This window comes from Podarcis filfolensis, assembly GCF_964270895.1.
Source record: "Podarcis filfolensis genome assembly, chromosome: 17".
NCBI lineage: Eukaryota > Metazoa > Chordata > Lepidosauria > Squamata > Lacertidae > Podarcis > Podarcis filfolensis.
In genome coordinates, this window is record NC_139621.1 from 40536959 (window position 1) to 40561374 (window position 24416).

The 24416-nt window shown below is 45.0% G+C and overlaps 2 protein-coding genes and 1 long non-coding RNA gene across 9 annotated transcripts in view; 2 read left to right on the top strand and 1 right to left on the bottom strand.

Moving 5' to 3' along the window:
- The window catches only part of ATP6V1A (ATPase H+ transporting V1 subunit A), a 27643-nt gene extending 14220 nt beyond the window's left edge, over window positions 1-13423 (top strand). For all 4 annotated transcript variants that reach the window (XM_083593394.1, XM_083593395.1, XM_083593396.1 and 1 more), the window contains exons 7-15: window positions 407-569; window positions 2335-2443; window positions 4566-4688; window positions 4800-4914; window positions 6730-6793; window positions 8077-8280; window positions 8782-8876; window positions 9650-9821; window positions 11143-13423. In XM_083593394.1, coding sequence (XP_083449520.1) covers window positions 407-569; window positions 2335-2443; window positions 4566-4688; window positions 4800-4914; window positions 6730-6793; window positions 8077-8280; window positions 8782-8876; window positions 9650-9821; window positions 11143-11235 — 1138 coding nt within the window. In that variant the 3' untranslated portion in view covers window positions 11236-13423. The remainder of the gene's footprint in view (window positions 1-406; window positions 570-2334; window positions 2444-4565; window positions 4689-4799; window positions 4915-6729; window positions 6794-8076; window positions 8281-8781; window positions 8877-9649; window positions 9822-11142) is intronic.
- LOC310753081 overlaps window positions 1-24416 on the top strand; it is a 98611-nt gene that overhangs the window by 16924 nt on the left and 57271 nt on the right. The gene's annotated exons all lie outside the window — the stretch shown is intronic.
- CTC1 (CST telomere replication complex component 1) overlaps window positions 12317-24416 on the bottom strand; it is a 42248-nt gene continuing 30148 nt past the window's right edge. For all 4 annotated transcript variants that reach the window (XM_083592854.1, XM_083592855.1, XM_083592853.1 and 1 more), the window contains 8 exons: window positions 21687-21793; window positions 21044-21212; window positions 19786-19866; window positions 18330-18489; window positions 16772-16836; window positions 15433-15598; window positions 15180-15306; window positions 12317-14194 (listed from right to left, as the gene is read on the bottom strand). In XM_083592854.1, coding sequence (XP_083448980.1) covers window positions 14091-14194; window positions 15180-15306; window positions 15433-15598; window positions 16772-16836; window positions 18330-18489; window positions 19786-19866; window positions 21044-21212; window positions 21687-21793 — 979 coding nt within the window. In that variant the 3' untranslated portion in view covers window positions 12317-14090. The remainder of the gene's footprint in view (window positions 14195-15179; window positions 15307-15432; window positions 15599-16771; window positions 16837-18329; window positions 18490-19785; window positions 19867-21043; window positions 21213-21686; window positions 21794-24416) is intronic.

A 24416-nucleotide genomic window follows, 5' to 3' on the forward strand; every position in this document is an offset into this window, starting at 1 on the left:
TTGCATATAGAGAGAAAAGGGTTTGGCAAGAATGAGCAAACATATACAGCCCATGCAAACTGCCAGTTTACAGAGAAGCAAGAGCAAAGGTTTCTGTTTTCTGCTTTTGCTATAACAGACCCATATTTCTTTGAAACATTTTTATTTCACTCATTAGCTGAAGGAGCTCCAAAGTGGCTTTCAAAGTTCATTAAGAGTGCTCACAGGGTACAGCTACTCTTCTGACATTTTAAATACTGCTGGAGTAGCGCAGGGTACCTTAAATGGTCAGATTCAGCATGTCCTCTTTAAATCTTCGGGCGTGTGCCAGTTTTATAATACATGTTGCACTTCCCTTTTATCTGTTTATCCATTGTGTCTTTCCCTCCAAGTTAAAATACTAATCCAGTCTATATTCCTCCTTTAGGTGTGTTCAAGGAGGCACGACGGCTATTCCTGGGGCTTTTGGCTGCGGAAAGACTGTGATTTCTCAGTCTCTATCCAAATATTCCAACAGTGATGTTATCATATACGTAGGCTGTGGGGAACGAGGAAATGAAATGTCTGAAGTCCTCAGAGACTTCCCAGAGGTCAGTATTGGGTATGGAAATGTTGTTCAAGCAAAACGTAGACAGTGGTCTTCGTGCCTCAATGCAGTTCTAATCTAAGCAAAGTATGTGGATTTGGGGAGGGGATTAATGTCTAAGTCGATTAAGCTTGACTTAAATTGAGTAAACAAAGCTATAAGGGGTAATCTTAATATTCCATTCTAGTTTTCTTCATAAACCTTGGAGTACATGTGAATAAGAATATAGGGCAACCGTGATGACCCTTCATACCTACCGTATTTTTCGCCCTATAGGACGCACTTTTTCCCCTCCAAAAATGAAGGGGAAATCTGGGTGCGTCCTATGGGGCGAATGCAGGCTTTCGCTGAAGCTTGGAGAGTGAGAGGGGTTGGTGCGCACCGACCCCTCTCACTCTCCAGGCTTCAGGAACACATTCGCAGCCTAGGCAGCCCTGCGGGAGGTCCCGCAGGGATGTCTAGGCTGCGGATAGCAGCCTGCTCCCCGGAGCGTCGGGCGCCCTGAAAGCAGAGCGCCCGGCGCTTCGGGAACACATCCGCAGCCTAGGCAGCCCTGTGGGAGGAGTTCCCCGCAGGGCTCCCCACGCTGCGGATAGCAGCCTGCCACCCGGCGCGCGGGGCACCCTGAAGCAGAGCACCCCGCGTGCCGGACAGACATCCGCAGCGTGGGGAGCTCTGCAGGAGTTCCCCGCAGGGCTCCCCACGCTGCGGATAGCAGCCTGCCGCCCGGCGGGCAGGGCGCCCTGAATCAGAGCGCCCCTCGCGCTGGGCAGACATCGGCCAGCCCCACAAGCTCGGGGGACAGCAGGGAGGCGCAGCGCCGCCATCCCGCTGTTCCTCGACCTGGTTCCGTTTCTCCGACCTGCTTTTTTGGGGGGAAATAAATGGAAAAAAAATTCCTTTATTTCCCCCCCAAAAAACTCGGTGCGTCCTATGGGACGGAGTGTCCTATGGGACGAAAAATACGGTATATTTAGAAGAATTCATGCCATTAGCCTTATTTAGATGTTCTGCTCTCATGTAAAACTTAACACGTGAGCAGGGAGAGTGGGGGCTGAGTATGTTAACCTCCATCCTTCTGTTCTCATCCCCACTCACGGATAGCGAAGGTCTGGAGCAGGGTGCTTCATCTACCTATGGAGGTTTTGTGTGCATGCTTCTTCTGTCTGTCTGTCTGCCTCTCTCTCTCTCTATATATATATATATATTCATGTAGGTTTCACACATAAGGCGAATGCCCAGATAGGGTCATTATGTTCAGCAGATTCAGTCCTGTTTCTGAGGTTTATACCATCTTCTTTTATTGATTATAGGTTTCTTATCTCCATTACACAATTCATTGATCATACTTTGCCAAACCTTTATCTCTGTCTCCGATATCATAATTGGTAGCATTCTAAATAAAAAAAATATTCTAGACAAAATTTTCATTTTAATTATCGCTACTCTTCCAAACCACGAAAGCTTAATTTTCTTATATTCCTCCAGCTTTTCCTTAATTTCCTTCTTGAATTTGTTGAAATTCTCTTGTTCAAAATTTCTTGTTATTTTTATTCCCAATTACTTTATTACATTTCTTAATGTTATATCTATTTTTATTTCCTTCAAAAAAAATCATTTTCCATCTTCATTATAGTTAAATATCATCGCATCTGATTTGGACCAATTAAATTGCAACCCTGTTATTTCTCCAAATTTTGTCAAATGTGCCTCTTATTACCTGCATATTTTCCAGTGGGTTTTCATTCCTGTTTCTCTTGCCTTTGCAGCTCACCATGGAGGTTGATGGTAAGGTTGAAAGCATTATGAAGAGAACTGCTCTGGTAGCAAACACCTCCAACATGCCTGTCGCTGCCAGGGAAGCTTCCATCTACACCGGTAAGAGTTGAGAATACAAAAGGCTATTTGGGGCTCCTGCTTCTTTCCTGGTTTTTCAGCCCAAGGCGGTGCAGACAGTCCTTAAGTTTATCATTAAGGATTTTACTCTGTGCTTAAGACTTGCTATTTGCTGTAGAAGAGATTGGTGCCTGTGTTAAATTACCTCCCACTGGTTCTCCTTTGTGGTTTCTGCAGTCCCTCTGCCTGGGCAGAGCCTCAGTTGGGAAGGTTCTGGAGCTAGACAAGAGTTTTGGCAAGTACCCTGTCTCCCTCCCACCCCAGTGCCAGTGGCCTCTGTTCCAAATACTGGCGCTCTAAGCCCCTTCATTAGGATCCGAGATCCCCATTGTGCAGTTCAAGGGATGAGGACTGGCATGGATATTTATTTTACATGCACCCTTGTCTCCACCTCAGTACCTACCTCAGTCCCTCGCCCTCCCCTCACCATTCCAGAAGACATGTGCCTACGGTGACAGCCTTTGAGCCTCTGTTGTCTCCCCTAGGAAGGTGGCCATAACAAAGTCATATGACAATAGCACCTCCAGTTCTGACGCATCTGTGGCAACTGCTTACTTCATCATTGCTGTTTTTCAACTAGACTTGATTCCTATACAGACCCTGGCTTGTCCTTCTCTTCATTGTCAGTCAGTGAAGCTAAATACAGTGCTACCTTGGTTCTCGGACTTAACCTGTTCCGGGAGTCCGTCTGACTCCTGAAATGGTTTGAAAACCAAGGCGCAACTTCCGATTGGCTGCAGGAGCTTCCTGCGCTCAATCGGAAGCCACGTCTGACGTTCGGCTTCTGAAAAATGTTCGCAAACCAAAACACTCACTTCCGGGTTTGCGGTGTTTGGGAGCCGATTTGTTCGGAAGCCAAGCTGTTTGACAACCAAGGTACCACTGTATTGGAGGATTAAGGACACAAAAAGAACTTCACACAGTGAAGTGGGACAAAAGCAATGCAAAACAACTAATCCAGAATGCGGCAGCTAGACTGGTGACTGGGAGTGGCCGCCGAGACCACATAACACCGGTCCTGAGAGATCTGTATTGGCTCCCAGTACGTTTCCGAGCACAATTCAAAGTGTTGGTGCTGACCTTTAAAGCCCTAAACGGCCTTGGTCCAGTATACCTGAAGGAGCGTCTCCACCCCCATAGTGGCGGTTCCCTCCCTGCGAGAAGCGAAGTTACAGGGAACCAGGTAGAGGGCCTTCTCAGTAGTGGCGCCTGCCCTGTGGAATGCCCTCCCACCAGATGTCAAGGAAATAAATATCTGACTTTTAGAAGACATCTGAAGGCAGCCCTCTTTAGGGAAGCTTTTAATGTTTAACAGACTACTGTATTTTAATTCTTTGTTGCAAAGCTGGCCAGAGTGGCTGGGGAAATAATAAATTATTATTATTATTATTATTATTATTATTATTATTATTATTAACAACAGTGTTAATGTTGTGTATGCAAAGTGCTTTAAAAAAGGGCTATTGTTAACTGAGAACTACATGTGCTAAAAGAAAGCGGTCTGGTCCCTTTGCCCTACAGTATAATGGGCATTTCTATTTATTTCCAATTTTGTAATAAATAAAATTTAAAAATGGTGCTGGGTTTCTGTCTAGGAAAATGTAAATGCTGCTATGAAATACAGTTGTACCTTGGTTTTCGAACAGCTTAGTTCTTGAACGTTTTGGCTCCTGAATGCCGCAAACCCGGAAGTGTCTGTTCCGGTTTGCGAACTATTTTTGGAAGCCGAACATCCGATGGGGCTTCCACGGCTTCCGATTGGCTGCAGGAGCTTCCTGCAGCCAATCAGAAGCTGCGCTTTGGTTTGCGAATGTTTTGGAAGTGGAACGGACTTCCAGAACGGATTCTGTTTGACTTCCAAGGTACAACTGCAGCGGTAAGGGCAAGAACACGAGACAAAATGGTCTGCAAATAATATTGGAGGGCACAGGTGAGAATTGAAATTTCGAGTGGTGAAACTTTCCTCCTGACGCTTACCTTTCCATTACTTTTTTACAATTCTGAGAGTCTATAAATGCTTCTAGGAGGTTTCTCAGTTAAGCCATCATCAGCCAGGATCTCTACTGTTTGTGACATCTGACCTGCAATTCTTGTTCTTTTGCAGGGATCACCTTGTCTGAGTATTTCCGCGACATGGGCTACAATGTCAGTATGATGGCTGACTCTACATCCCGATGGGCGGAGGCCCTTCGAGAAATTTCGGGACGCCTCGCTGAGATGCCTGCTGGTAGGCCTCCCGCTTCTGACAACCGCCTTGGGCGGTTTCTCCAACAAAGGCCCTGAACCTTCCTGTGGTTGTGGAAGCTAACTTTCCATTTGTCTGTGTTGATGTCTGCAGATAGCGGTTATCCAGCCTATCTCGGCGCCCGCTTGGCTTCTTTCTACGAACGGGCCGGCAGAGTGAAGTGTCTGGGGAACCCAGAGAGGGAAGGGAGCGTCAGCATTGTGGGAGCGTAAGTATGGCAAAGTCCCTTGGTCCTTCGTTTGCAAGGTCTGTCTTGTGCAAAGCAGAGCATTGCCTGTCTCCCGAGGAGCGACATAAGGAGGCAGAATCAGAGGCTGGAAAGAGATAAGTCAGGGTCAGATGTGGCACAAGGGTTTAGTCATAGGAAGCAAGGCAGGGAAGGCCAAGCCCAGGACTAGTCAGTGGAGGATGACAAAGCCAGAGGGAGACATTCAGTCTTCAGTTTGTTGATTCTCTGCCATGCTAGGGAAGGTGGAATCCAGAGCAAGCTGCTTTAGTGGAACCAACTATGCAGCACCCATGTCAGAATTTGAACCATGCCATTTCTAGGGAAAACTAATGAGTGGGGATAACCACCCTGTATCTTTGTGCTTTCTTCTTCAAAACTGGATAAAGGTCTTAAATTAGAATCTCATTAGTCTGACCCAGTCAGCTTTGATGTGTCTGTGTTACGGCTGCTTTCGCTGAGCCTACTTGATTTTCACTGCAGCTTCAAAAAAGGAGTAAGTCACGGATGGGGTACCTGTGGCCCTCAACAAGTCGTTGGACTACAAGTCCCATCATTCCCAGCCAGCACTGGTCAATGGTCAGGGATGGTGGGAGTTGTTGTCACATCAGCTGGAGGGCCACTGGTTCCCTAAACCTGATTTAAATATTAGGAGTGCCTCTCCTTGTATCAACCTCTCGCTCTATTAAGATCTGCTGAAGAGGCCCTTGTTGTCCTACCTATTCCTGAAGCACGTTGTGTGGGGACGGGGCCTTTTCTGTGGTGGCACCCCAACTATGGAACAACCTCCATCACAAGATTTTGGCTATTTTCTGACACCACACAACCATCTTTATCCTTCCAGACTTATACTGGGCATTGCTCTAAAGAGCTGAGGAGTGTCACTGGGGGCAGATCTGATCCTGAGTCATAGACTGCTGTGGACCTGTTGTTTTTACTGAATTACATTTATTGTGTTTGATAATCTTCTTGCCAGGTGACCCGTTCTGTGTTCCTGCTTCTTTAAAATATTTCGCTTTGATTTCATAGTTATGCTTTGAGTTCTTACGCGCCACATAGATACATTTTCATTGTGGTCTAGAAAGGAGTAAAATGATAAATGTGGCTTGAGTGTGTGTGTGTAACTGCACTGAATTAGTCTTAACCCTTGGTATGGTACCAAGGAGGGACGCGGGTGGCGCTGTGGGTAAAACCTCAGTGCCTAGGACTTGCTGATTGTAAGGTCGGTGGTTTGAATCCCCGCGGCGGGGTGAGCTCCCGTCGTTCAGTCTAGCAGTTTGAAAGCACCCCTAAGTGCAAGTAGATAAATAGGTACCACTTTATAGCAGGAAGGTAAACGGCGTTTCCGTGTGCTGCGCTGGTGCTGGCTCGCCAGAGCAGCTTCGTCACGCTGGCCACGTGACCCGGAAGTGTCTCCGGACAGCGCTGGCCCCCGGCCTCTTGAGCGAGATGAGCGCGCAACCCTAGAGTCGGACACGACTGGCCTGTACGGGCAGGGGTACCTTTACCTTTACCTTTATGGTACCAAGGACTGGGCTTATTTCTACAACATCTAGTTCATGCTAGACTATGATTTACAGCACTGCATCAAGGATGAAATCTGGGTTTGGCATTTCCCCCGTCCCCTTGTCTCAGATTGTGTTTCAGAAGAAGTTGTGGGGGGGGTGCAAATCTGAGCACCGAGTTGCCAAGTCACACAACTGCTGTTCCCCATGAAATGTCTATTGCTGCTGTTCATACCTCTCTCTCTCTCTCTCTCTCTCTCTCTCTTTCTCCTTCTTTCCTACCTGTGCTCAGTGTATCTCCTCCGGGCGGCGACTTCTCTGACCCTGTTACTTCTGCTACTCTGGGCATCGTTCAGGTAGGTTGAGGTTCTGGTTCCTTAACCGAACGCAAGCTTCACTTTCCAGTGGTCTTCTGCTGCCTGTGCCCAGTGACTTGATTCATCTAGCCCAGCGTTGTCCACTATCAACAGTGGCTCATTGGGGTCTTGGCCAAATGCCTTTCTCTAGTGGTTGGGCAGTACTTATTTCTGGGAATTACCTTCTCTTGGGCTGATGGGCAAGATTCTCTAGCAAGTACCCCCTTAAAGGGGAGTGGGGTCTTCCCTCCACCCCAGGACAGACTCTGCCTAGCTAGAGGGCAACAGAAGTTTGGCGCAGCTCATATCCAGGGCACAGGATACCTGAAATGAGAGGGGAGCTGATATTTGAGGGATTTTCTTTAACATCTGAATCATGACAGGGCCATGCATTACCTGGGCTGATGGGCTAGATGAGAGCCAATCATCTGAAGTTGAATCCTTATGGTGAATGGTTCCTGGGTTCAAGAGTTGGGAAACTTCCTATTTTGGATGAGGTTACACTCCCTCTTGACTGGGACGCGGGTGGCACTGTGGGTTAAACCACAGAGCCTAGGGGTTGCCGATCATAAGGTCGGCGGTTGAGCTCCCGTTGCTCGGTCCCTGCTCCTGCCAACCTAGCAGTTCGAAAGCATGTCAAAGTGCAAGTAGATAAATAGGTACCACTCCAGCAGGAAGGTAAACGGCGTTTCCGTGCGCTGCTCTGATTCGCCAGAAGCGGCTTAGTCATGCTGGCCACATGACCCGGAAGCTGTACGCCGGCTCCCTCGGCCAATAAAGCGAGATGAGCGCCACAACCCCAGAGTCGGTCACAACTGGACCTAATGGTCAGGGGTCCCTTTACCTTTACACTCCCTCTTATACATAGTTTCAGGATACCCCCAAGGTCAGTTGTAGTCATTAGATGACCTCAGTAGCAAGGAGTCAGCTTCAGTTGGTATGTCAACTGTTGGACGGTGTTAGACACTGAATGAAAAATGGCCTTTTTCACTTGGGGGCTTCTCAACAGTTGATCTCTGGATCATGCGATTATACTGTTTATTGTTTTTAGTTTGTATCAGAAGTCAGTATTTTTTCTTTTAAAAATGATTTTTTTATCAGTGGTGATTTATTATTATTATCTGTATGTGTGTATTGCTCTGCCGTGTGTTTTAGAGACCTTGAACCCTGGTTACTTTAGAGTCTCTGGCTTTCTTATTGCAATCTGCTTGGAGAGAGACCCGCATTGTGTAGCAAGCCGCCTGTGAGTTGACTAAATGAATAAAAGCCTGGTTGCTTGGCAGGTGTTCTGGGGCTTGGATAAGAAGCTTGCTCAGCGGAAGCACTTCCCATCTGTGAACTGGCTGATCAGCTACAGCAAGTACACGCGCGCTCTCGACGAATACTATGACAAGCACTTCCCAGAGTTTGTTCCCTTGAGGACTAAAGCAAAGGAGATCTTGCAGGAAGAGGAGGATCTTGCAGAGATTGTCCAGCTGGTGGGGAAGGTGAGTAGAGGAGCGGCAGGGGGAGCGATGTTTTGGGGAGACATTTTTCCTCCATATTCGCAGCTGCTATAGGCATGCCTGTGGGATAATGCACTACAGTCCAGCGACAATGCCTGCCTCTTGGCATCAATGGGGTGGGTGAAGGACTTGGGCGAGGATAGTGGCAGGACTAAAACGGTTTAGTTAGCATCTAAAACAGCGGTAGGTGCTGGTACGCAAATCATAAGTGATACGCTCCCTCTCAAAGGGGTTTTTTCTCCCTTATTGGCAAAACAAGGCTTAGAGTGAGCAGTTTAGGACTGGCAGTGAGTAAATGAGAAGCGTCTGGAGATGTGGAGGTTATCAGAAGCCGGAACAGAAGTTGTAGTTGGGAAATACGGCGGACAGATGATTCAGTAACAGGTGGACTAGAGAATTTTTTAAATAAAATAAAAATAAATGAACCTGTAACATCAGGAGCAGCAGGGAGCCAGGAAGCTAACGAGTCTCTTTCACTTCTAGGCTTCCTTGGCAGAAACAGACAAAATTACACTGGAAGTTGCCAAGCTCATTAAAGATGATTTCCTGCAACAGAATGGCTACACTCCATATGACAGGTTGGCAGCTATCTATTTTCACAAGAGGTTCTGATGTTTCAGGAGCTGAAATGGGCGCTGAAGAAGTACAGTGTTAACGCTAGACTTTCCCCAGTTAACTTTCATGGGGGAAGAAGGGCGTTAGAATTTTGGTCTCTTCCTGCCGCAGTTTGCTGTTCCATGACTCATCTGCTGCCGAGAATAAAATGTCATCTCCAGAAATCAGGAGCAAGAACAGCTTTCAGATTTGCTTAGCTGCCCTGGTACTCCTTAACCTGTAGAAATCTGTTGAGCTTATGGTAGTGTTATAAGAAAAACTGCTCCCTTTCCCTTATGGGATATTAAGGAGCCCATAAAGAGTCCTTAAGTGGGTTCCCTATTGGCAGGAAAAAACAGGGGCCACCCAGAGAATATTGAGAAGCGGCTAGTAAGCCTGATCTTTATTCAAGGAACTGTTGCAACAGGGTCCCCACTCACCACACGCAGGAGGGAGGAGAACCCTGAACAATGGTGCGCAAGCCCTTATATAGACTTTTGAAATTGCCCACCCTGTAGCCCCAGACCACCCCTTGAAACATCATAGATACATCACAGAAGGAGGTGGTCTACAGCAGAAATCCTGTCTGCCAGGATATCTGTTAATCGTCACTGATTGCCCTACCTGGGCAGCCTGGCCATTCTTTTGTGATGGTTAATATTTTAGTTCCTGAGTCCAGGTCACAGGCTCACCCTATTCATTCACAAATGCATCCTTAAGACAGGACTTGCAAGCCTCCTCTGCTTTTTTCTGTTAGGTTCTGCCCATTTTATAAGACGGTGGGAATACTGTCCAACATGATCGCGTTTTATGATATGGCCCGTCGAGCAGTTGAGACCACTGCCCAGAGTGACAATAAGATCACTTGGGCCATCATCAGAGAGAACATGAATGAGATTCTTTACCGACTCACATCAATGAAATTCAAGGTATGTCCTCTGCGTGAGGGAGAGTCACAGCAAAACAAACCGAGATTCCTTCTCCTGGCTGTGTTAGGCGGTCTCCATTTTTGGGTAGCGTGAGGACATTGTCAAGATGCCCCCTATTTAACTTGGTTGTAACAATGGCAAGCATTTGAGGCCCAACTTGGCAGTGTTGTGTTTTTATATTTAAGAGAAAACAAAAAGATGCAGTAGGCAAATTCCATTCTTCACTCCCACTGCCAGCTGGTTATTGTGTCATAGAATTCTACTCAATAATGAGCCAGAGCAGATTCCAATGTATAGTTAGTAGAGTAAAAACTTAAAACACATTGTGGGATTCCACCAAAATAGACCAGAGGTAATTAATATTTAATCCAGCAGAGCTTTACTACTACTGAAGGCAAATGAGCATAATGGCCATTGTGTTATTATGTGGTCGTTTGACATGAGCTATAAAGTAAGATTAAAATTGTCTCCAGGTGAGCCTTACCCCTTTTAAAAATAACAAAACTTAAGGAAAGGGCTACATTTGTGGTCACAGTGAGCCACATTCTCTTCTCCTCTGACGACAAGCCATATTTCATTTATCAATTTGAGATCAGTGATTAGACTAGTATTGCCATGGCTGCAGTTGGCTGTTTCTGGGATGTTACCTCAATCCAATGGGAAGAGGAGAGTAGAATGCCTTCCACGTACAGTGGTACCTTGGTTCTCAAACTTAATCCTTTGCAGAAGTCCGTTCCAAAAGCAAAGCGTTTCAAAACCAAGGTGCACTTTCCCATAGAAAGTAAAGCAAAATGGGTTAATCCGTTCCAGATGATTAACAACAACCTCTCAAACAGCCATTTAACATGAATTTTACTATCTAACAAGACCATTGATCCATAAAATGAAAGCAATAAACAATGTACTGCAGACACACAATCAATCAATCAATCAGTAGTTGAACTGGGTTCCACAAAGTCACAAAAAAAGAGCCACAAAAATGCAAAATAGTAAAAACAGACAGACCTCAGCGTAACACCAAAATCAAAGTGTGCCACTCAAATTGGAAGTGTGGCACTCAAATTGGAAGCGTAACACTCAAAATGGAGCATGTTCGGCTTCTGAAAAAAGTTCTCAAACCGGAACGCTTACTTCCGGGTTTGCAGTGTTTGGGTTCCAAGTTGTTTGAGTGCCAAGGCACCACTGTATTGATAAATGTAAGCTCATATATGGGCACTGGGGGTAGAAATTGCCTAGGAAGGAAATACTCCTGGCAACCTCCTTCCTGACAATGGACCACAAAGCCCCAGCAATTTCTGAGTTTTGGTCTGTCCAATTTCAGGACCCGGTGAAAGATGGAGAGGCAAAGATCAAAGCAGACTACGCCCAGCTCTTTGAAGACATGCAGAATGCGTTCCGCAGTTTGGAAGACTAGAGTCACGACTCTTCTGGAGCCCCAACTGAGTGTGTTCCTCATCTCCGTCTTCTTGCTTTTCCATGGATAGAAGATGCACACTTCACTGAAGATTTCCTTTTATCTTTGAAAACATTCCCATTTAGTTTGATAGCTGTGTGTTTGTGTGTGTAAATCTGAGCTTAAGAGCGTAAAACAGGTTTTGTAAACGTCCCTTTGAGGTTGAAAGTCTCCTTTACCAGATTTGACCTCTTAGCCGGCAGTTTCCCTTTCTTTGGAAGAGAACCAGGGGAGCTCAAAAGTTTTTCCGGGAGAGAGGAAAAACCCACATATGCTGCTGTATATGTATAGATGGCATTGGGGCACTTGAACCCTTTTTCCTGGATTACTGCTATTCAGTTGAGGCAATTCTGATGCATCAGAGATGGGATTTATTTATTGTACTTTAATGTTGCTGCTGCTGCTATCCTGAAAAAAAATCAAATCTATATTTAAAATCACTTAGCTACAATATTATTTCACTATTTTCCTGTTTCATCCAGTGTGTTGAAAATTTGCAGGCTTGTGGGGGCAAAGAGGAGAGCCCAGCAGCAATCTTTCTGCTCATCTTATCTGAGGAAGCACAATTTTCCTTAAATACGGATTACATTTATTACTCGCAACCATGGATGCTTCCAGCTAGTAATAGGTTCCACTCTCTTCCTAGATCATCTCCACCCCCAAATACAGAAATTAAGTCACATCTCTGTGTGCTGCAGCTTAATGTATATTTTCCCCTATATGCAGTGGGACAAGGCAGAAACTTAATCATTGTTTTTCAGTGGGCCAAGGCAGCAGTCCTCTCCTCTGCCTCCTTGCCTGCATTATTCTTTACAGTTACTGCAACAATTAAAGCAAAATTGGAAGCCACACATTTTTTACTTCGGATTTTTGTGTTTATTTCAATCACTGGAATAGCGGAACAGTAGTACTCAACGTTATAGGGTAGGGATGGGGGTAGAGATGGGGGAAGGTCTGGGGGAAAACTGGAAAAATTGGGGGGGATCCATTTTCCCCCCAAAGTCGTGGACCTAGTCCCCTCCCTCAATTTTTCTGATTCCCCCCCCCAGCTTTCCCATCTCTAGATGGGGGAGTCTTTGGCTGTCTGAATTTTACTGGCCTCCATCTCCCTTCAGTCTCAGGTAGCATGGCTGGTGGTTAGGAATGATAGGAGTTGTAGGCAGACAAAAGCTGGAGCCCACAGGTTTCCCCATCCCTGTGGTGGAGTAAGAGAATATAGAGAATTTGTCATTTTACAGAGCTGATGACTTTGGGACGTTTGCTCTGCTAGTCTTGTTGTGCAAGACACTTGGGCAATATGGCTGTTACCTTCTAGTGTGCAGGGCAGTATTTTCTCACCTTGGAGAAGTTAATTACTTTTCCTGGTGCTCATGTTCTGATTACAGTTTCAATAATGAAGAAGAACCTTGGTTTTCACTGAATAAACATCTAGCGCCATCATGTCACTGCTGCAAAAACACGGGTTCCTAGCAAAAAACACCTAATGCCCCTTCTGGGTCAGTTTCCTATTCTAAACAGCAGAAAACCCACTTAACAGAGTTGCAGAATGGTTATATTTGCAGATGACACTTGTACAAGTTAAATGCTCCATATCTCTCTCCACCCAAAAATAACATTGCCAGGAATTTTCTAGGTTCCTAACCCCCAGGTGTATCTTGTCTTTAAGTTAAATGCCAGTTAAAACCTAACTGCATCTTGACATTATTGTTGGTTCTGCATTGAGTGTCAGTTTCCGCAAGTGTGGCGTATGAATGATTTGTGCAAAACCCACTTTTGCTGAAAACCTAATTGACTGTACTGTGCTGTAGCATTTCATGCCTATGAAACCGATAACTACTTTAAGAGGATGCTGTAAAATTTTACGAACTATATCTGAAATAAAGATGTCTATTTATTGTGCTGTACCTGCCTAAAACTGGCCAGTTCAGTTTCATATATATTTTGTCTCCTTGTTTTGTGTCTGTTTTTCAGTGTTAGAAAAATAACTTACTGTGCTGCTGCAAATTCTTGGTTCACCAAAAAGTGGAGGAATGGGACAAGGTGGGGAGGGGAGGGGAGGGGGAAGCCTGTATAGTAAGTACATTATCTGTTGCTAGAAACTGTGTACATTGTTGAAGTAACTGAGAATAAAAAATGGATTTAGAATATACTTGACCTGTCCTTCCTTATGTAGCAAAAATGTTCAGTGGATTTTTTCAGCTCAGCTTCCACTTAGTGATTAGTGGAAGTCAAGAGGCTTTAAAAAAAGCCTGTTTAGCAAATCTGAGAGCACCTCAGTCCCCATGTTTTTGACATGACCCTTAAGACTGCACAGAAATCCTCTTAATTCTGATGAATCAAGACCTCAAGAATGTGAAGGAAGTTTTTTGAGGGGCTCTCCGCTATGGACTTCCCCTCGTCCCAAAACTCATCAAAGTCTCGGAATGTATATCAAACTACTACTCAGCAAAAATAAAAGCTAGCATGTTATGCATTCATAGTAGCTAGAACGGTCAGTGCCAGAATTTGCAAAAAAATGGCTAGAATACACAAAAGGTGGTGAAAATTAATAGTCATATCTGCATGACAGAAAAACAAGCTAGATGTTTAAAATGAGTGCTTATTATTATTATTTTTGCAACAGCAATTAGAAATATCTTTAAAAAGCCACAAAATAGATTTGTTCAAGTTTATTACATTTACTGCATTTTATACGAGAAACATAAATGACGTGTCTCCAAATGATGGGTTGCATGGAAGAAGCAGAAATGTCGTAATTGCTCTTCCGCAGCTGGGTAAGACCCGAGATGTACAGCCTTTTGTTACAAGCCTCAAGCTCATGTCGCCTCCTGGAGATCCAGACACATCAAGTTCCACCGCTGCCTCGTCTGACTTAGGAACTCCAAGCCATTGGAGAAAAACCTCCTCAACTGCCCTAAGCCTTGGAAAACAACAACAACACAGTTTCACTTTAAACCATGAAGTCTCAACATTCCACGTAAGATTTGGGGTGTTGAAACCAAACAACCATGTAGCCATTGTATAATTCCATTGTATTATTTTTTTTCATTTGATTTACTTTTAAAACATTATTTGAGCTACCTAAAAATTCAGATATTTTCTTAAGGAAAGTTGGTTAGGACAACACTAAGCTCAGACTATAAGCTGGAAAAAGATACCTAGACCCCTACAATTTTCTTTCTTTCTAAATTTAAGAAGCTGACATCCTGTGTTCATTGCCTTTACAACATGCCACAATCTCCAGATTCTTGGTCCTGAAATTATAAATCACCAGAGGTCTATAGGACCATGGATGACAAACCCTTCCAACCCATCATAAACCCGCAAAAAAACCCACAGGTATAATAATCAAATTGCCAAACCTGCTTTTTTTTTCCTTCTTATTTTAAAATGTGCAGGCCAACAGGCAACTTGCCCTTTTCCTCTGATTCCCAATACATAAATATTTTTCAACCAGTTCAATAAAAACTATGTTACGTGAAAAAAGTAAAGATAAAGGACACCTGGACAATTAAGTCCAGTCAAAGGCGACGGGGGTTGTGGCGCTCATCTCGCTTTTAGGCCGAGGGCCGTTCTCCACAGACAGCTTTCCAGGTCATGTGGCCAGCAGGACTAAACCGCTTCTGGCACAAGAAAACACCATGATGGAAACCAGAGCGCGCAGAAATGCCGTTCACCTTCCCACCGCAGCGGTACCTATTTACTTGCGTTGGCATGCTTTTGAACTGCTAGGTTGGCAGGTGCTGGGACAGAGCAACGGGAGCTCACTCCATTGCGGGGATTCAAACCACCAACCTTCTGATTGGCAAGCCCAAGAGGCTCAGTGGTTTAGACCACAACGTCACTCATCCAACCAGTCCATGACATCTCAGCTCCGATAAGATTGAGGACACATATCTACCTACCTGCCTCGTGATCTCCCGAGGGCTTTCTATCTGGTCTGAAAGTCAACAGGACAGGCCGACAGACAACTGGGCTTCTGCATAAGCTTCTCAAGTACCAGGTGATCGGGTCTTCACGCTCCTCAGTTTGCTATCAAAAACAGAAGATGATTGGCAGCGGACTGAGCAAGTGAAATACACAGAGAAGCTCACTAGGGAGAATTCGTAATTCAGGTACGGGGTTAGCAGTTCAACCAGAGGAGAATAAACCACTCACCCCAGGAGCCGTATTAACTTCACTGTGCTGAATGCCAATAGTGCCCGTGTTCTTAACATGGTTCTGTAGAACATCCCACTCCTTGGTGCTCAATCCCAGCACTTTCTGCACCTGTTGGTTCTTGCACACCACCACAAATTCGCTTGTTCCATCTTCTACTATGATTCTGAAGGTTTGAAGGAGTAAGGAGATCACAAAATTATTCTGATTCGAAATGGTGGTCTGCCTATGTCAGGGAATGGCCTGAAGCAGAGGACTGGGGAATGCATTCTCAGGCAGATCAGCTTAGCTCCGAAGAGGAGCCGGAGGGGGAAGATTCACACACACCCCGTGTCTTCAGTGGTTTGAGAAGCAGCGAGAGACACAGACGTAGAGCAGCTTAGACAGGAGTTACGTAACTACGAGGTAATAGCCAGGGAAAGAGAAGGGAGGGAGCAGAGAGCCGAGACGTCATTAGTGTGGGGGAACCTCCTTTCCCACAAACTAAAACGGGTCAGCAACCCTTTTCAGCCGTGAGCCGGTCCACTGTCCCTCAGCCCATGTGGGGGGCCGGACTATATTTCTGGGGGGGAAATGAATGAATTCCTGTGCCCCACAAATAACCCAGAGATGCATTTTAAATAAAAGGACACATTCTGCTCATGTAAAAACACGCTGATTACTGGACCGTCCGAGGGCCGGATTGAGAAGGCAATTGGGCCACATCCGGCCCCCGGGCCCCCGGGCCTTAGGTTGCCTACCCCTGAACTAGGTCTGTCCCCTAAATATGGAGGTCTGTCCATATTTGAGAACAAAGGACGCAAAGAGGAGGAGGGACTCCGTTGGCGCCTAGGATGTTGCGGGAGACAGAAGTGGGAGGATTTAGAGTAGCTAACTGCTCTCCTTGTGGATGTGGATTTTTGCTTGCAACCTGATGCTTGAATAAAAGAACTATAAATTATAAACTGCTTGTTATTTCTTGTTTGTGAAGTTAGCGAAGGGAGAGGAGGACTCTCCATGCCTGACAGTCTATTCAACTGGCTTACAGTACAGTCCAAGTGAGGAACCTCCCCTAGACCACCTAGACGACTCTGGCATTTGGCCCATGGGTACTTTTTGGCCAAGCCACACCCGCCTACCCTATACCTGGTGCCATATACCATGTCAGGTATGGGGCAAGTGAAAACTTGGCTGAAGGGGCTGAAAGGGACTGAGAAAAACCAGACAAACTTTGAGACTTGCTCAGGCTGCACAGACATTGCATTCAAATCCTGACTCTGACGAAACCGAACCTTCAAAGCCACATCAAAGGGAGATTGTGGAAGGCAAATTCACCTCAAATGTAATCCACTGTACTCACCTGGCACGGGCCTTGCACACTCCTGTACGCGACAGGCAAGGTGGGTTATACTGGCTGCATCTTCCCTGGATGAGAGAGGAAAAGATGGCGAACTCAGGTCACTTCTCACTGAGGTGGTAAACAAGTAAATGTCCTTCGGGATACAGGTGCGGGGTTCCTACAACTGAATGCTTTCTCCACACAAAAATGCGAATAGATAGACATAACATTTTACAAGGAAAGGAGGGAACACCACGGACAGAATACCGTATTTTTCGCTCCACAAGACACACCTGACCATAAGACACACCTAATTTTTAGAGGAGGAAAGCAAGAAAAAATATTCTGAACGAAACAGTGGGTGTGTGATTTTTTTGGTGCAGGCTGTAGCCATGGACATGCTATGTGATCTGATGGTGAATTTGGGGTGACCCAATGTAAAATTCCTGAGGATCCATGGGCTTTTACCTCCCCCCTCCCAGGCAGCCTCTGCTAGCGCCCCTTATCTCTCTCCCGATCCCACCAATCAGCTGCTTCCTTTCAACACTCCCTTCCCTCTTGTTTGCCTTAGTGTCTTTTCCTTAGCTGGAGCAGTTTCTTGCTCCTCCTTTTCTTCTAATTTCTCTCCTTATTGCTTTAGTCTTCCTTTTTCCCCCCTTTGCAAGTTTGCTGTCTTTACCTCCCCCCTCCCAGGCAGCCTCCTTTATCTCTAGCATCTCTTATCTCTCTCCCCAATCGGCGAATGATCAGCGGCTTTGTTTCAACACCCCCTTCCCTCTTTCAAAAAAAGAAGCATGATCTGCTTTTTGCCCCTAGGCAATTCGGCTCCAGGGACCACACATTCGCTCCATAAGATGCACAGACATTTCCCCTTACTTTTTAGGAGGAAAAAAGTGTCTTATGGAGCGAAAAATACGGTAACTGTCACATACAGGAGGAAGAAGGATATACAGTGGTACCTCGGTTTTCGAACGTAATCCGTTCCGGAAGACAGTTCGAGTTCTCAATCATTGAAAAACCGAAAACTCAAAAGCTGACAGTTAAGCCTCAGGATTAACTGCGCTCAGCGGAAGCTCGTGCCATGTTCAAATTCTGAGGCGTGTTCAAAAACCAAAGCATTTACTTCCGGGTTTACAGCGTTCATAAACCAAAATGTCCGTCAATGGAGACATTCGAAAACCAAGGTACCACTGTAGTTTGAATGCTTCACCTCTGGGTTTATGAATCATTTCATGTGTCAAGACAAGCGGATGTCGTTAATATTGCAGTTGTAGTATAAGGGGTTGTTATTTTGACTGGAATGTAATGGAGATGAATAAGATCTTGGAAAGCAGGAACAAAGTAAATCATCAAACCATCAATTCTAGCACGCAGGAGGCCACCTAAATTATATAATTTGGCATCTGAATGATTGGGATTAGTAATTGTATAACAATTTGGCACTGTTATAATGAGGCTAACATTGGATTATTGTAATTGACACCTAATAAAAATTATTGTTATTAAAAAATATGCCCCCTTTGCACAGAAAAATACCAGGAGAAAGGTTCTAGTTAGAGGAGATGAGTTTGCTGGGCACCTCTGTGAAGATGCTGTTGCAAAGGGAGCAGCTCCAGTGCAGGGACAAAGACAGGACACACGTCACGTGACAGGCAACCTGTGCTTGGCCCAGACCAGAAGGCTCAGGCGTTATCCTGGACAAATACAGCACGGAAGGAGCAGAGGCGGCCCCCAGCTGCCTAAAATTAAAAAGACAAAAGGGATAGACAAAAAGAAAGGTTTTAGTTATGAGATATCAAAGTTTCAAAAAGAACTTCCAGAAAGCATTACTAAAATACTGTCGAAAATGTATAATTTGCTCCTGGAACGGCATACAAAAGATGAACAGGTTAAATTAGTTATGGTACACAGGGCAAAGGACTTAATACAGATGGCAGATTGGGAGAGGCTTTGGGAAACAGATTTGAAATTCACAGCATCCTGTACGCTAAATATGAAAAGGATGTACCGGTGGGCATTTGAGCCCTACTAAATTAACTAAAATGTATAGAACAAGTTCAAATTTCTGCTGGAAGTGTAAAGAAAAGGAAGGGACCTTTTACCATATGTGGTGGACATGTAAGGTAACAAAACCATTTTGGGAAATGGTATATAACGAATTGAAAAAAGATATTTAAAATAACTTTTGTTAAAAAAACCAGAAGCTTTCCTATTAGGAATTATAGGTACCGAGATCCCAAGGGAACAGAAAAGACGTTTTATGTATGCAACAACAGCTGCACGGATGTTGCTAGCCCAAAGATGGAAAGAAGAAATAATCCCAGCTAGGAAAGAATGGCAAGCCAAGTTGCTGGACTACGCCAAGATGGCAAAACTAACTGGGAAACTCAGGAATCAAGAAGATAAGGACTTTAAAAAAGAATGGGGAAATTTTATAATATATCTAGGAGACCATTGTAAGCAAGTTAAAACTTTAGCTGGATTTTGAGACACACTTGTAAAGTAACGAAAACTATGGATAATTTGGAAAAATGGAAAATTTGGAGAACGGACTGATATGTCATTTTAAAGACTGTAATAAGGACCCACATAGGGGATGGGAGAAGTCAGGAATACAGTGGTACCTCGGGTTACAAACGCTTCGGGTTACAAACACTTTGGGTTACAGACTCCGCTAACCCAGAAATACTACCTTGGGTTAAGAACTTTACTTCAGGATGAGAACAGAAATCACGCCATGGCGGCGTGGCAGCAGCGGGAGGCCCCATTAGCTAAAGTGGTGCTTCAGGTTAAGAACAGTTTCAGGTTAAGAACGGACCTTCGGAACAAATTAAGTTCTTAACCAGAGGTACCACTGTACAGAGAATTTCATGAAATGATTATATAAACTGTTTGACTGCTAACTTGTGTCGGTAAAAGCAAATAAAAAAGATTTTTTTAAAAAAGGAAAGAAAAAAGAAAAAAATGAAACGCATTTGCCAAACACAGTAGGGAGTTGGGTGAGAGGGTAGAGCGGTCAAGAGTTTTGTACTCACAGGGAAGAAAGGTCTTGGGGTGCAGCAGCCAGAACAGACACGCAGCTGGACATAATGAAGGTACAATAGACGTTTTTGAATCTGTAATACAGAGGTTTTGATTTTTCGAGGAAGCAGCCTGTCTGTTATCCTAAAAGAAATATATCAATGCTACGGGGCAGAAATGGGATTCCCAAAGAACTGGAGGTCAGGGTAGCTGCTAATTCCACCCCCCCCCTTTAGTACAGCACACCACTGCCACATCCGGGCTTGACTCAGTCCTGTTTGTATCTCCGCCAGCCTTAAAATACCCGATTCCTTTAAGTGTTGAGCCCTCGGAATTTCATATAACTTAACAGTGCAACATATAATCAATGGTGTCCCTAACGGACTTGACATCCACAGATACAGAGGTGCTGTATATAGTAATGAGAGCATGGCAAGGTTGGGGGGGTGGCAGAGCCATAGCGAGGTGACCTTGCGCCCCTGGCAGAACCGTTCAGATTGTGCCCCCCAGCCACGGATAAATTAGCTCTTCTTTCCGCCTCTCCTCCAACCCCACCCTTCACCCATTCAAGACCCTCTATTTAAAACCTTTTCCTATGCGGAAATACCGTATTTTTTGCTCTATAAGACTCACTTTTTCCCTCCTAAAAAGTAAGGAGAAATGTGTGTGCATCTTATGGAGCGAATGCAGGCTGCGCAGCTATCCCAGAAGCCAGAACAGCAAGAGGGATTGCTGCTTTCGCTGCGCAGCGATCCCTCTTGCTGTTCTGGCTTCTGAGATTCAGAATATTTTTTTTCTTGTTTTCCTCCTCCAAAAACTAGGTGCGTCTTGTGGTCTGGTGCGCCTTATAGAGCGAAATCAATATTTTTATTTACAGTGGTACCTCGGATTACAAACACCTTGGGTTACAAACACTTTGGGTTACAGACTCTGCTAACCCGGAAGTAGTACCTCGGGTTAAGAACTTTGCTTCAGGATCAGAACAGAAATTGCACACCAGCAGCGCGGCAGGCCTCATTAGCTAAAGCGGTACCTCGGGTTAAGAATGGATCTCCGGAACGAATTAAGTATGTAACCAGCGTTACCACTGTATAGACATATTTATGGACATATGTTTTAGCCGATTTTGCACACACACCCTCGCCTGTGCCCCTGGGGGGGGCATTCCTCAACACCCCGTAGCTACACCCCTGGGTGGTGCTCAGCGCAAACACACCTAGCAGCCCAGAGTAGGCGCCTAAGCCCATTTCAACGCCTTTTGGGTCCACATACCTGATGGAAACCTTGCGCTGCAAGTTCTGAAAGAGAATTCTGGCGCCAGGAAGCAGACCCCAAAGGTAGGGCAAGAATGCCGCTTCAATGTACACATCCAGCACTTCTGAGGCACCAACTGTAGGTGATACACGTAGCTTCACGGTGTAATCCCGGGTTAAGAGGTTTCCTAAGTGTGAGGAAGACAGGCAACACTTTGATCTCATCCAGTAAATACCGTATTTTTCGCTCTATAAGATGCACCAGACCACAAGACGCACCTAGTTTTTGGAGGAGGAAAACAAGAAAAAAAAATATTCTGAATCTCAGAAGCCAGAACAGCAAGAGGGATCGCTGCGCAGTGAAAGCAGCGATCCCTCTTGCTGTTCTGGCTTCTGGGATAGCTGCGCAGCCTGCATTCGCTCCATAAGACGCACACACATTTCCCCTTACTTTTTAGGAGGGAAAAAGTGAGTCTTACAGAGCAAAAAATACGGTACCCTAAGTTAGGAAAGACAGATCTACAGACTTGGCACCAGAGCAGCTCTCCCCCTGCAGAATCATTCTGCCTGACCCAGACACACCGATCAGGTCCATGTGTCTTATTTATGTGCTCAGCCCTGGACCAGAAATGCTCCTTCTATAGTACATTCAAGGTTCTCACCCATCTGCTGCATCAAAACCTCTCCAGGCGACTTCTTTCCAACGTAAGATTGAACCAAAGTCCTCTGCACTATTAGGCCAGAGAAAGAGACCAGGGAGCCTGTGAAACTGATGAGTGGGAACAGGTTTAAGAGTTTTACCAGGTTCTCAAATACTTGGAGAGAGCACGGCCAGATTCTCTCCCCAAAATTTTATTTGATTTTCCATATTAAAATTTACATTCACAAAAAGAACATACTATATAAAAACAAGAGTCTAAATAATCCCGTGGACTTCCCTCCTCCCTTTAGTGGGTCTTATTGTTAATCTTTTCTTTCTGCATCTTTTAAAATAATCCATATTTTTGTATCTCCATTATATCCATAATTTGTAGTTAAATTACAAGCGTAATTGCAATCCCACTAATAATTTTAACTGTTTACAACGGGCTTTAAGGTAAATTATAAATTTTCTCCATTCCTTATTAATATTTTGGCCCTCCTGATTTCTGATTCTTCCGGTCATTTTTGCCATTTCGGCGTAGTCTATCAACTTAATCTGCCATTCTTCTCTAGTAGGGACTTTATCTTCTTTCCATCTCTGGGAACGGCCAGATTCTCAACCCAATATGTTTGTACTCTTAAAGTGACCATAGAACATTGGTCCTGAAAGACCTACATTGGCTCCCAGTACATTTCCGAGCACAATTCAAAGTGTTGGTGCTGACCTTGAAAGCCCTAAACAGCCTTGGCCCAGTATACCTGAAGGAGCGTCTCCACCCCCATCGTTCTGCCCGGACACTGAGGTCCAGCACCGAGGGCCTTCTGGCGGTTTCCTTCCTACGAGAAGCCAAGTTACAGGGAACCAAGCAGAGGGCCTTCTCGGTGGTGGCGCCCGCCCTGTGGAACGCCCTCCCACCAGATGTCAAAGAGAAAAATAACTACCAAACTTTTAGAAGACATCTGAAGGCAGCCCTGTTTAGGGAAGTTTTTAATGTTTGATGTTTTATCTTGTTTTTAATATTCTGTTGGGAGCCACCCAGAGTGGCTGGGGAAACCCAGCCACAGATAGGTGGGGAATAAAGTATTATTATTATTATTATTATTATTATTATTATTATTATTATTAAAGCACCTGGAGTGTCAGCATGTCTCAGTAGGAGAGATGCTTAAACGGGAAAGAATTATGGCTCCTGAGTGGGCACCATGTTGAGCGAGAGCAGGATTTATTGATTAAATTCCTATCCTGCCTTTCTTCCCAAAGGAGTCCAGGGTAGCAAACACTGAAGTGGTATCTACTTGGTACATCTATGGTCAAAAGGGGGGGAAACGGGAGCAAAAGTAGAGGCAGCAAATCAACGCCATTAGAGGAGCAAGTTCTTTGACAAGAGCAGAGAAAGAGGAATAAATCTGAAGGCAAAGGCCGATGAAAGGAGGCAACTGACAGACGGGCACAAGACAAAGGCAAGGACTGCCAAACTGTACCCTTCATTAACATCCAGGGAGAAGACAGAGATTGCAGCGGATGGAGCTAAGCATCAGATATTCCTCATCCGCCACAAAAAAAACAGCGCAGGCTGAGTCAGTAACCACTTCCCTAATATCATCATCACTGTGGAAACTTCCCAGTTCCGAAGGAACAATTTCCAGACATGAAGCTGAAGGCAGAAGAGGTGCAGATTCAAGCAAAGGTGTGTGGCAGGAGGTATGGGATTGAAGGGGTCAGGACATTGTTGTAAACAAAAAATGCCCTTTTCCCTTATGGGGTGTCCAAGAGCCCATATAGAGTCCTTACATAGGTTCCCTATTGGTAGGAGAAAATAACAGAGGCCAGCCAGAGAATATTGAGAAGCAAAGCAGCTAGTAAGCTTGATCTTTATTGATCTGTTGCAACAGGGTGCTCCCCTCACCCGCAGGAAAGAGGAGGGACCCAGAAAAATGGCGCGCAAGGCCTTATAAAGACTTTTGAAATTGCCACCCTGTAGATCAAGACCACCACCAGAAACATCATACCTACATCACAGAAGGGGTGTAACCTAAGACCACCCTCCAGATAAATCACACCTACATCACAAAAAAGGTGGTCTAAACAGAAATTTGAATGTTGTTTTTCTCCTGTCCTTGTTTATCTCCTGTCTGGCAGGTTGCTTGATTGGATTGCCTGGGGAGCCTGGCCAGTCTTTTGTAAGGATAAATACTTAGTTCCTGGGCCAGGTCACAGGCTCACACCCTATTCATATCTTAAATGTGCCCTTAAGACAGGATTTGTGAGGAAAGAGACAATGGGTTTCCCACTTTGACCTTGCAGAGAAAACATTTGCTCAGTTTAGGAATCAAAATGGTTCCAGGTTGGTCTTCCTGTGCTGATCTATGTACGTGCTTGGTTGGTACACTTATGAACATTTCCATATATCTAAGACCTCAAAATTCCTATCACAACATGAAACAGCCGCATGGTGAATATCGAGCAATGTGTGTCTTAAGTGGCATCTCTGGTGCTTAATCTTAACATGATTCCTTTTGGTCTTGTTTAAAAGCATCCATACATCAATCCATACATTACGGAGGCGGCACTCATGTATGGAGGCGGCTGGTGGGGTTCAAGAGAGCGCCGCTTCCCTGATCCTCCTGCCCATGCGCATGCAAATTACTCTTCAGATTAAGAAGAGGTCTGTGTGCACCTCACGTCCTCAGCTAGCTCTCTCTCTCATCTCAATGCAAGGCACTGGTACTCAAAAACCAGCTTCTCTCAT